The sequence below is a fragment of the Pipistrellus kuhlii genome, unplaced genomic scaffold, assembly GCF_014108245.1.
Source record: "Pipistrellus kuhlii isolate mPipKuh1 unplaced genomic scaffold, mPipKuh1.p scaffold_m20_p_2, whole genome shotgun sequence".
In the NCBI taxonomy this organism is placed as follows: domain Eukaryota; kingdom Metazoa; phylum Chordata; class Mammalia; order Chiroptera; family Vespertilionidae; genus Pipistrellus; species Pipistrellus kuhlii.
This window is the reverse complement of record NW_023425515.1, coordinates 144874784-144887729: the sequence shown is the minus strand read 5'-3', so window position 1 is coordinate 144887729 and position 12946 is coordinate 144874784. Positions and strand designations below refer to the sequence as shown.

Genomic DNA, 12946 nt, shown 5'->3' with positions numbered 1-12946 from the left:
GTCAACTCAATTAAAAGTAGATGGTAATATTTACAAACCCTCTTATTTTGGCTCACATAATGCATCCTCTTGTACTAAATGCTGAAAAAAGAGTGAGAGTCTCTTTCATTTGGAATTCTAAATATTTATTTATTACATATGAACTGACATATGAACTGAGACTACCAATACAAATATTCATGTTGAATATTAACAAAATTTTATTACCTTTTTACATAAAGTTAAGTCAAATTTATATTTTTTTTGTACCCTAATAAACTGTTTTTGCATGATTTCTGTCATATTTGCAACCTACTTTGGGGCATACTTATTTATTTATTATTATTATTTTTTAAATATACTTTTTATTGATTTCAGAAAGGAAGGGAGAGGGAGAGAGAGAGAGAAACATTGATGAAGAAAGAGAGTCATTGATCAGCTGCCTCCTGCATGCCCCCTACTGGGGATTGAGCCTGTAACCCAGGCATGTGCCCCGACCTGAAATCCAACCATGACCTCCTGGTTCATAGGTCAATGCTCAACTACTGAGCCACACTGGGCGGGCTAGAGCCCATTTCTTTAGATGGTATCTGAATTGTACAGTACTCTTATAACGAAACACAAGACTTTGTAGGGAAAAATGAGATTTGTAATTTCAAGGATCTTAAGTAAGACTGTTAATAATCAAAAGCATATTAGAACATCTCATTTGGCCTCACACATACTTCTACTTTAATACACAAACTACTTAATAAAATTATTTAGTGAATGAACAGTAGCATTTTGATTAGCCAACTCTTTTTTAACATTTCATATGATAAAAGCAAATGCTAAATGATTATTGATTCCACCCTACAGATAGTTAGCAAGATATTCCCATTTTTCAGAAGTCATTTTCTATGTTATCACAAAAGTAAAAGACATGGAAGGGGGAAATTTAAATATGTTTTTATTGATTTCAGAGGGAAGGGAGAGAGTGATAGAAACATCAATGATGAGAGAAAATCATTGACCAGTTATCTCCTGTATGCCCCAAACTGGGACCATTCCCCCAACTCAAGTATGTACCCCAACATGGAATGGAACAATGACCTCCTGGTTCATAGATCAACAATGAGCCATTGAGTAATGCTGGCTGAGCAGAAGGGGGAAATTTTAAATTCAAACTTATGTCTATCTGACTCATAGACCTAGAGCCTACTTAACCATGTCTATCAGAAAACTGTATTTTATTCATAGTGATTCATAGCCTGGAAATTGTTGTATCTGTTTTCCTGATATATATATTCTTTCTTAGTACCTGTATTTGATTGCAAAGTTGAGATTTTTATTTCAACTATTCTAAAAATCTAGGACCCAAAGTACATGTTTCATAGTTTCTGAATCCTCCATCTTTAGATCAAGATTTATCTGTCTTGACATGACTGGCATTTTGGATTGGATAATTTTTTGTTGTGGAGGACTGTCCTAAGATTGTAAGATGCTTATTAGCATTCATTCCTGGCATCTCTTGTCTAAAAGCCAGTAGCCATTTCTCCCATTTGACGACCTGTTAACACCAAAAGTATCTCCAGACATTGCTCCTGGTGGAGGAGAGGGAGGAGGGATTACCAATCAAGAAAGACTAATTTAGAAGATAAAGCAAATTGACATTTTTTAAATTCAAGTTGTCTTTCTATTTGAACAGATAATTTCTTGATTAAAGATTGCATTTCCCCCAAGTGGGAATTTGTTAAGATAATAATAAGAAAGTTCTCAAGGAAAAAAACAAAATTCTGAAGAATAAAAAAGGAATCTCACTTTTTGCATACTTAACTAAATCTTCCAGTTGATTGCAACTTTAAAATACCATTTAATACCCCTAGCTGGTTTGGTTCAGTGGATATAGCATTGGCCTGCGGACTGAAGGTCCCAGGTTTGATTCTTATCTAGGGCATATGCCCGAGTTGTGGGCTCAGTCCGCAGTAGGGGGCATGCTGGAGGCACCTGATTACTGATTATCTCTCATAATTGATGTTTCTATCTCTCCCTCTCCTTCCCTCTCTAAAATTAATAAGAATATATTTAAATAAATAAGTAAACACATTTAATACTTAATCCTCACTTTAAGGAACTAGAGAACATTTATATCCACAAATTAGAGCATCATTAAAATGGATTTCTTTATGGTCCCATTTCTTTTTAATAACTACATATTTCATAATATCTATCTCAATTAACATGGTCTCAATAAACAGTTAATATGAGGATAACTACAGATGTTAACTTATCCTTCAGTTCTTATATTAGACATCACTGTTTCCTGAGGAACCTTCCCTGACCCAAGTCTTGGTTAGGTGCTCCTCCATTGTATTCTCTTTGAACCTGTTCTTGCTTTAGAATACTGTGAATGAGTCTAGACTTTATTACCTAAATCTTTTTCTAGGTTAGGGGTCACAATCATTTATACCTTCAGGAATGATGCAGGTAACATAAATGAATGCACATATTAGATAATATGTCAAATTTAAGTAGAAATTAACACTTGGACTCAATATTTTTGAGATGCAGGAAGTGGTGGAGACTATGCAAGTTATGTAATTTATACCTCATGTAAAGAAAGCAGTCAGTATTCAGGTCCAGTTAATCATTGCCATGTAGGTATATAAACCCAGTGTTTCCCAAAATTTCAGAGAATCAGAAATTATATTAAGTCATTTAAATGTTGGCTATTAATTCAAAATTTTAGTCATAAAATACTATGCAGGGCAGTATACATCTGTTTCCCAGTTTGTTATCTCTCATAGAATTATGAACACTACTGAAGTCAGAGATTAAATCTAAATGCTTATCATTCTAAAAGTATAGTTAAAAAGAAGAAAGCATAAAATGGATTAACAATAAATTGAGTTAGTGAAATTGTGGCTATGAGTATTGATTTGTCTTCCAAAAGGCAAAAGATTGGTCATTATCTTTCTTTAAAATCTTTATTATTTTGAAAGTATTACAAATGTCCTCCTTTGCCCCCCCTTCCCCCCCAATTAACCTCTTCCAGCCTGCTCCTGTCCTCCCCACCCAGCCTCCCAGGCCCTCACCACCCCATTGGATTAGTCATTATCTCTAGGAATGTCAGGGTCACAGAAAATGTGTTACAGCAGTGTTTTTCAGTCTTTTTGGTTTCACTTCTTTGGATAAATAAAATTAATAAAATGTTAAAATAAAGAAGCAAGAAGGGAAAACAAATAAAAAATATTATAGTATTCAATTTGCTTTTCAAGCAGCAGGTGTTTGCATTCTGCCAAACTCCCTGAGATTCTGATTTGACCCCTCCGTGTTAAATCATCACTGTATTATTGAATGAGAGGACAAGTATATTCGAAGGCCACTTGGAAGCATCCTACCAGAAGGAAGTGACTACGGGAAACTGGAAAGTAGAAAGTGAAGGTTCAGTGGTGGTGATAAGAAGAAATAGGTCAAAAGCAAATTTAGAGGCTTTAGCCTGGAAAAAATGTCAGCACTTCTTCAAACTTTTAAGCAAAGTCAAGTATCTCCATCACACTAAAACCTTTAATAATTGATATATTTTGTGAAGATAAATGCAGAATTATTTCAAGAAGAGGAATATGTAGGTGTGAACTTCATGGACAGTTATTTTTGTACTGATTAATGGATCCTTTCATTAGAAATGTCTGTGACACATGAGGCAGGTCTAATCCATTAAAATTCAATGCCTGGGACTAAATACATTCCATACTGAAGCTCTGCATGCTCCCTTGTCCTAGAAGAGATCTTAATATTCTCTTGACTACAAAACTGCTTTTCTTACTTTTACTCTTACAAACACAAACAGGCTTTGACAATAACTGTAGTGGGTAAATTGAGTCAATGAAGAAAACGACTTAAAAAAGCACATTATTAAAACATTTCTTTGTATATCTCTATTTTTACGTGTGGAAACTCAAACTTCTTTCCAAACTAAGTTCAACTCTGCCATGGAGCTTAATGTGACACTTCAGGGAACATCAGATTATTAGAGGTGGTTATAATATTACAGAAAACTATAGCTCAACTCTGAGATATTATAGATTAAAAATTGAATTATTTCATGATTAAAGATCTTTGGGGACTGAGATATAAGATGAATATTTTAATAGAGTTAGGTCAATCTTGAGGGTAATGCATTTACTATCCTAGCTAATAAAGAGGGAATATGCTAACTGACCATCATGTCCTTACAAAAATGGCAGTGCCCACAGCCAATAAGGAGGGTATATGCTAATTGACTGCCACACCATCAAAGATGGCAGTGCCCATAGCCATGCCCAGTCCCCTCAGCCACCCCCTCCCCCACCCCAGCCACCCAGGGCCAGCCCAGGGGATAACCAATCAACTGAACAAGCAGGCTGGGTGAGGTGACCAGGCCAATTGGGGATGGGAGTAGTTGAGGGTGATCAGGTCAGCAGTAGGGGGCAGTTAGGACCAACCAGGTTGGCAGGGGAGAGAGCAGTTAGGGGCGATCAGGCTGGCACATAGAGGCAGTGAGGGGTGATCAGGCTGGCAAGGGGAGGTAGTTCGGGGCAACCAGGCAGGCAGGCAGGTGAGAAGTTAGGAGCCATCGGTCAGAATTATAAGAGGGATGTCCAACTGCCAGTCTAGACCCATAGTCAGATATCCTCCAAGGGGTCCCTAATTGGAGAGGATGCAGGCTGGGCTGAGGGGGACCAACTCTCTGCCCCTCATGCATGAATTTTGTGCACCTGGCCTCTAGTAAATATATAAACCTATACTCATAAGGGTCTTGAGTTTACAACATTTTCACATAAATAATGCCATTTGACCCTTCTCATAGTTCTATACAGCAGGTATTAGATCAAACTTTTAAGGTGAACAAAGAGGGCTTTTACATGAAAGGCAATGTATTGGGAGCAGAGGAGTCATTGGGAGTTGAGGCTAACATGTCATACTGAGAAAAGCATAAGATTCCAAGTCAAAAGACCTAAGTTTAAATCCAACTTCAATTTCAATTTCAGTGTACATTAAAGAAAAATATTTTATGCTGTGCTATGCTATGCCAGTTGAGTTCTTGTAAGTTCTTAAAGGTACTTGGGAGTTCAAGAGATTTATGTGGAAAAATCCGCTAAAGCACTGTGGAAAGTAAAAAAATGAAGAATGGACTTTGAAGTCAAACAGACCTGACTTTGTATCTAGCTCCAAAACTTACAAAATATTTAGGTTTCAACAAGTAATTTAAATTCTTTGATCCAAACTATCAATAGCTATAACATAGACATAATAAGTTGGACTTTATATAACATGAGGTTAGGGGTAGCAAGACAGTTGAAAGTTTGCATATTACTTTGACACACCAAAAACTTTACTGCAGTTGGCTCATTTCATCCACAAATGCGAGCAAGTACAGATTGAAAACAGCATTTTTGATTGGGGGTCTCTCTTGTGAAACCATGGTTTGGAATACAAAAAATACTGCTTTCTCAGTTAATCTGAGGATGTGGAACTCTGTGAATCTGAAGGGCCAACAGCATTTGTTGAAGAAAAATAAAATCCACATTAAGTGAACTCATGCAGTTCAAACCATGTTGTTCAAGAGTCAACTGTAATAATTATTTTATGGGTAAGTTTTGTAGTTTGAAAAATGTGATGTGGATAAAGCATTTTACATCTTAATAAGCAATTTGTAAGTAGCAATGATTATTTTGTTATATTCTCTTTAGCATGGCTTGGTAAGACAAAAGTTTTATTTTTATAGTATTTAGTAAAATATTGTTTAGATCAATCAGAGGTCAACCTGAGAAATCCAACCAAGATATGAAAGCATAATTTAGTACTTCTAATTCTTGACCTCACCATTTGACCATGCTAAAGGAATTTTAATTCTTCATATTTTGGCTAAATAAGGAGAAAATACAAAGATAGTAAAATAAAAGATGAATATGTGTTTACTAGAATCTGTCTGATAGATAAATATGTCATAAGCTTCATGATTTACATATAATTTATTTTAATTTAATTTAGCACAGTGCTTACCATATGGTATACATTCATTAATAAATATTTGTTGAATAAAAGAGTATCTATCTTTCTACTGATTTATTAGAGTTCTTCATACATTAAATATACAAACCATTTGTATGTTTTATGTAATGTGACTATTTCTCTAATTTGTCATTTATCTTGTGTGTTTTTAATACTTTCATTTGCTCAAACTTATCACATTTTCCTTTATTTAAAACCTCCCACATACAATTCTTGCTTAAAAAGACCTTCTTCACTTCCCTGCATTTAAATGCCTGCTCATCTGCAGTAAAAAAAATGTCTTAAGGTAATGTCTCTCCCATTTATCTCAGAGACTGCTCATGTATTTAGCCCTCACCATTCAGAATTAAAGGTTATTTACTGAGGTTAGAGTTAACTCCTATGAATTTTTTTTCTGGAGGAAGGAGAACTAGTCAACATTTTCTAATTTCCAGTACTGTTTCAGAGTTTTCCTCTGTTTTATTCATTCAGTGATTTCAGTGGATAACAAAGTAAAGGAAATGAAATAATGGAGGGGCAGGGGGCATAAAAAGAAAGGAGAGAGAAGAGCTAAATGGTGGAGTCAAATCACTAACTTGGAACTTTTCAAGTCCCAGACTTCTATGTCCGATGGTAATGAGTTTCACTGAACATTGTTTGGCAGGTATCTTTTAAGTGCTTTATCTGTATTGTCACATCAGTTGTGGATACACAACTTTATATGTGTATTTCATTAGGTTGAAACAGTTGTTGTTCTCTTTCTTATAACCAAAGATATTAGTGTAAAGGGGTTCTATAACTCTCCCCAGTTTGCTAACTAGGGAGACTTATTCTAGTATGTACAAACTTAAGCCTGCATCATAATTATCTCAAACTTATTAAAAACAACCCACATTTATATCTACCTAAAAAACTATTTTTTAGTCTTCTCTAACTCAATATCATGTCATTCCCCAGCTATCTATTGCAGTTGGAAAAAATCTGAACACCTAATACCATGGCCAGTGAGACCCTATAAGAGCAGATGTCTTTGATTTATATTTGATCTTAGCCAAAAGGCCGAGAAATTATAAATGTCTTTGATTTAATCTTGAACATTACTCTTCTCCCCTCCCGCCTTTTAATATTCTACTGAACACTGGCTTTCAAATGCACTAAGCTTATCTCCATTATAGGATTTTTACACTATTCCCTTCCTTGAACGGCCATCACTGAAATTGTAGTGTGGATTTCTTCCTTTTGGTATTTAATATTCATCTCAAAGATCACCTCTTAAGTGAAGCTTTTCCTGACTACTCAAATTAAAGTAGCCTATTTTTATCTCTTCCTGTTTTATCTCATAGCCCTTGGTACATCACTTAAACACAGTAAAAATATAAGCTCCATGAAAGTAAAGATTTAACTGTTGTACTCACTGCAGTGTTTCCACTACTCAGAGCAATGTTTCACACACCACATGGTCTCCATAAATATTTGTTGAGGATCTAAAAAGTTTATTGAAAAGGAAAATGATGAAATCAAAGCTGTGTGTAAGAAAACTTATTTGGTAGCCATGTAGAGGAAGGACTATAATGAGAAAAGGCTTACTCAAGGAGACTAGTTAGAGGACTATATAAAATGGAGGATGATAATAGAAATAAGGAGAAGAAATGTGATAAGTATTATTGAGTTAAAACCAGCAATAACTAAAATTGATTAAGTTGAAGGGGCTCAGGATCAATAAGAAAGTGCTATAAATATAAATAAGAAATGCAAAGAGATGACAGATCACCCTGAGAAAGTTATGAATGGGATTCACAAAGAACAGTTTTGAATTTCTAATTTGAGATGCCATTGGTAGGCAGGATACATGAGATTTGAACTTATTAAAGCCTAGTGGCCCAGTGCACAAAATTCATGCACATTAAATGGGAATGAATTAAAGGAAATATTTTAATATTGCTATCTGCCCTTTCTCTATAATAGAAGTGTCAGAGATGAAAGAAAATTAGTAAAATGTATTTGAAAATCTACCTCCTGTCAAAGTCTAGGGTGTGTTGTGAGACCTGGAGTCAAGTCCCTGCCCACCACCTGCATGTGCTTTGAAAATGCAGGTGACCTAGACCCAGAAGGCCCCACCACATTGGATGAGACACAGACCCAGCTGGTCCCACCCTGTCAAGCCCTTCTGAGAGGGGGGCACAGCCTCAGGTCTCTTGGTCTGGCACCGGGTGGGGGGCTCAGTCTTAGGTCCCCTACTAAGCCCTGCCAGGCGGGGGATGCAACCTGAGGTTCCCCAGCCCAGCTCCAGGGCAGGGGACATGGCCTGTGGTCCCCTGTCAAGCCTCGTAGGGCAGGTGGTACAGCCTGAGGTCCCTCGCCCCGGCCAGGCACCATGCAGCCTCAGATCCTTCCTGTTTGGTCATGATGTTACAGCATTCTGGATAATTTGCATATTCCTCTATTATTATATAGATGAAGTTATCAAATTTTTGTAAGAATTACCAAAGATGGAATATAGAATGAGAAAGGACTAACTTCCTAAATCACTAACTTTTTGGAGACAGTGACAATGAAGAGGTAAAGAGAAGGAACTCAGGAATATATGGCTTTATGAAACCAAAATAAAGAGGGATTTTAAGAAGATGATCTAACTACAGAATTGAGGGAGATTATTGACATTTCAATTGGTAATCCAAAAGTTATCTCTGAAAACTGAGGAGGTGGGTTCATAACAGTGATGAGGTCTTGTTGCAAGTGGGAGAAACAGGAATGGTTATTTCTCTTGATTATAGAGGGCAAGAGAAGGGAGTAGTCTGAGAAAAAGCAAAGTGCAATGAGTAAGGAGTATGGTGAATTCAATTGGAATTTATGCAAGATTTGGGTCTATGTAGCTAGGGATTACTAAAGAAATGAGATCAGTGTTGTCAGTAGTGAAGATTTGGAAACTTTTCCCAGAAAACAAAGGAAAGGATAGAGATAAAATTACCTTGGCTTCAGTTAAAAAAAATATACATATATTTTTGTTTTTTAATAGAGAAAATAAATGTCTATAGACTGAGCAGAAGGAGCTTATGCAATAATAAAAGAAGATAAAATCTGTATTTAATTTTCTTGGTAGAGTAGATGTGCAGAGTGGAAGATTTGGAAATTGGCAAACCTCATTTCACTGTGCTTTGCTTTATATTGCTTTGCATATTCTGTGCTTTTTTGTTTTTGTTTTGTTTTGTTTTTACAAATTGGAGGTTTGTGACAACCCTTCATCTAACACGTTTATGGGCACCATTTTCCCAATAGGGTTTGCTCACTTCCTGACTCTGTGTCACATTTTGGTAATTATAAAATATTTCAAACTTTTTCATTTTTATTATATTTGTTATGATGATTTGTAATCAGTGATCTTTGAAATTATTATGGCCATTGCTTTGGGGAATGAACTGTGCCTATCTGCGTAAGACAGTGAACTTAATCGCTAAAGGTTGTGTGTGTTCTGACTGACTACCAACTAGCTGCTCACTACTTTCTCCCTCTCCTCATGTCTTCCTATTCCCTGTATTAAAAACAATATTGAAATTAGGCCAAGTCATAACTCTCAAATGGCTTCTAAGTGAAGCAAGCATTCCACGTTTTTCACTTTTAATAAAAAATGGATATGATTAAATTCAGTGAAGGGTGCATGTTGAAAGTTAAGATAGGGCAAAAGTTAGGCCTCTCGTGCCAGCAGTTAGCCAAGTTGTGAATGGAAAGGAAAAGTTCTTGAAGGAAATTAAAAGTGCTAACACACAAATGATAAGAAATTAAAAGAGCCTCATTGTGGATATGGTGAAAGTTTTAGTGGAATATCAGGCCTGGGCAAACAGTGTCAGTCAGTTTGATGGAGACTTGGATATGGCACTCACCTGCAGGCTCTGCAGGGGGAGGGTTCAACAAAGAAAAAATGGTCTCTGCCAGCACTCTGTCTGAGAGAAAGCTGCCCTTCCTTCTATTGCCCAATGCCAGGCAACTCAGCTCCTCCCCACCTGCTCCTGGTGCCTCTAGCATTGGAAATCAGAGGGACTGAGTCTGAGTAAGTTCCTGTGTGGGCCTTTTGAGAGGAATGCCTAGGAGTCCAGCTGCCCTTCTACTCAGCCATAATTCCTACTGTTTATTACAGATAAAAGTAATAGGTTCTTCTCTTCCTGCCACTGGAACCATCAGCTGGGTGGGCTGGTGTGGGGCTGGAACCCCTTGCTCCTCAGGAAGGACCTCTGCAGCTGAGATGTCCCTCCAGATTTTTTAATCCATCAGATGTGGTGTGGGACCAGTCCATTCAGCATCTCCATCCTCCTGCAAGTTTTTTAAAAATATATATTTTATTGATTTTTCACAGAGAGGAAGAGAGAGGGATAGACAGTTAGAAACATCGATGAGAGAGAATCATCAATCAGCTGCCTCTTGCACACCCCCCACTGGGGATGTGCCCGCAACCAAGGTACATGCCCTTGCCCAGAATCGAACCTGGGACCTTTCAGTCTGCAGGCCAATGCTCTATCCACTGAGCCAAACCTGTCCCGGCCCTCCTGCAAGCTTTAATGTAGCTTCTTCTTTATATTCTCAATTGTAGGACTTCTGTTAAGCTAGATTCAGGCTGTTCTGAATGAAGGTTTTTTGGTAGGTTAGTTGTAATTTTGATGTGGTTGTGGGAGGATTCCAGTACCGCATTTACCTATGTCACCATCTTGACTGGAACCCTACAGTTTGTTTTATAATGGAAGAGTTTTCTTAACTAGCAGTGTTTGAAATTATATGTATATGCATAAATGCAGTGTCCAATCCTGTGCCAACTTGACAGTCTCACCACTGAGTATCTTTGAGATAGAAACACAGTGCAAATAATAGTATAAATAATGTAAAAATTACTTTGTCATTTGAATAATTTATTCTCACAAGCACCAATGATACTCCCAATATTTTCACTATTATAATGAGTCAGGTTAAGAAAGATGCTATTGATTAATTATATATAGAGCACAAGACACATACACATTAGAGAAGAAGCAATTACTAAACTACCATGAAATAGTCCACAGCAGTCAGTTCAATACTGCAGTCACTAGAGAAAGGACATTTATTGGAGTGACCTACATGTAAGTTGGAATTAAATTTGCAAGAGCCTCACTATAGGTAAATGTCCTTTCTGTTTTTCATGGTCAGGTGGTATAGGATTGTAATGGAATGGCCTGTCATTTGTTCCTACATTTTAACCATCTGAGAGCTGCTCCTTGCTATGACAGAAATCACTTAGATTTTCTTCGGGTACCTAAACTTTCTGACAGTCATAGAACCAATACATCCTGTTACACGGCATCAGACCTGCTATTAGTCTAAAGGTAACATTGAGGATGTGTTTCCTTGCAGGATAGTGTAGAATTGATCACTTCCCTGCTACACAGTGGAGCTGACATACAGCAGGTTGGATATGGCGGTCTCACTGCCCTGCATATTGCTACAATAGCTGGTCACCTGGAGGTAAGTTACACCTTATTAATTACCGGTTAACATAAACCTGCCTCTTTGTATTCTTGTTCATAACTCTTTTCAAATGCCAGCTTCCTGGAAGTTGTCTATTTTTTAGATATTAAACCGACTCATTTATTTTTTAGATCAAATTAAGCTATAACTGTTCTTTTGATAGTCAATTTGATCTACTTTGTAACAGTGGAATAAAACATCAATTAATATAAGAATGGCTTGATATACAGAGACTTTACAGAAATAAGTAAGAGCCTCGGTTTAGGAGTCAAACAGTTCAGTTCCATCACTTACTATGTTTACCTCAAACAAGTTATTGTACCAGTACATCAAGACATCTATCTATGTTTTCTTCATTTATAAAATAGAAATAGTAAACAACCTATTGTAATGATTAAATTAGATAATCCATATAAAGCCCTTTGCTGATTGTTTCATACAGAATAAGGACTCAATGAAATATTACTCATTGTGCACTAGATACTGATCTAGTTGTTGAAGTGACATAGCAAGAAAGTCATGTAAATATTTGTTATCTTAGAGTTTAATTATTGGGAATGAGACAGACTATAAAGAAAGTAAATTATTCAATTTAATAGTGATTACTAGGAAATAATAAAATGATGTAAAATGAAAACAGTGATGAAGAAGTAGGCACCATTTTATAAGCTAGACTAGAGGCCTGGTATATGAAATTCATGCACAAGTAGGGTCCTTAGGCCTGGCCAGCAATCAGGGCTGATTGGGGCCTTCCAGCTGCTGGCTGGGGCCTTCCTTTGTGCTATGCCTCCCCCTGGTTGTCAGTGCACATCAAAACGAATGATAGAACTCCCAGTCTCCCAGTCGAACACCTGAGGAGATTTTGCATATTAGCCTTATATATAAATAGATAGATAGATAGATAGATAGATAGATAGATAGATAGATAGATAATGATGCTATGTATGATATATATAATAGCACATACAAAAACCCTGAGATAGGAAAGTGCTAGGTGTGTTTGAGGGACATGAGTGAGATAAACTATAGTATGAGCTGGAGATGGAGTGATGGAGATGAGGTCAGGTGTCACACTGAAAGGCTCTTACTTTCAGTAAGTATTAGCATATTAATAGCAAAGTAGTTTTCTTCATGTTGACATTTTCACTCCTTACTATGTCATCTTATTTCCCACAAAATAAATCTTTTTAGTGACATTCAGTGTAAGTATCAGTGAATTTGTGTTAATTAAGAGAGGGGAAATCCATATAGAGTCACTTAAATATAATCTTTTATGAAAAAATAAACTAATTGAGGCCAGTGATAAAGTAAATGAAAGGTAAATATCAAGAAGCCTGAGTGGAATAATTTTTGATGTAGACCTTGAGTGCTAATGAAACACCTTCAAGCTCTGAATGCCAGGAAAATGACTGAAATTTTTTTGTAAAGCAAAATCCTTTTTGCCCAGTGCTAAATTAATTAGATA

General features: G+C 36.6%; 1 protein-coding gene across 1 annotated transcript in view; it reads left to right on the top strand.

The window, feature by feature from the left end:
* Positions 1-12946, top strand: part of LOC118723395 (serine/threonine-protein kinase TNNI3K) — a 287655-nt gene that overhangs the window by 20599 nt on the left and 254110 nt on the right. Inside the window, exon 5 of the mRNA XM_036445648.2 lies at positions 11368-11478. Coding sequence (XP_036301541.1) covers positions 11368-11478 — 111 coding nt within the window. The remainder of the gene's footprint in view (positions 1-11367; positions 11479-12946) is intronic.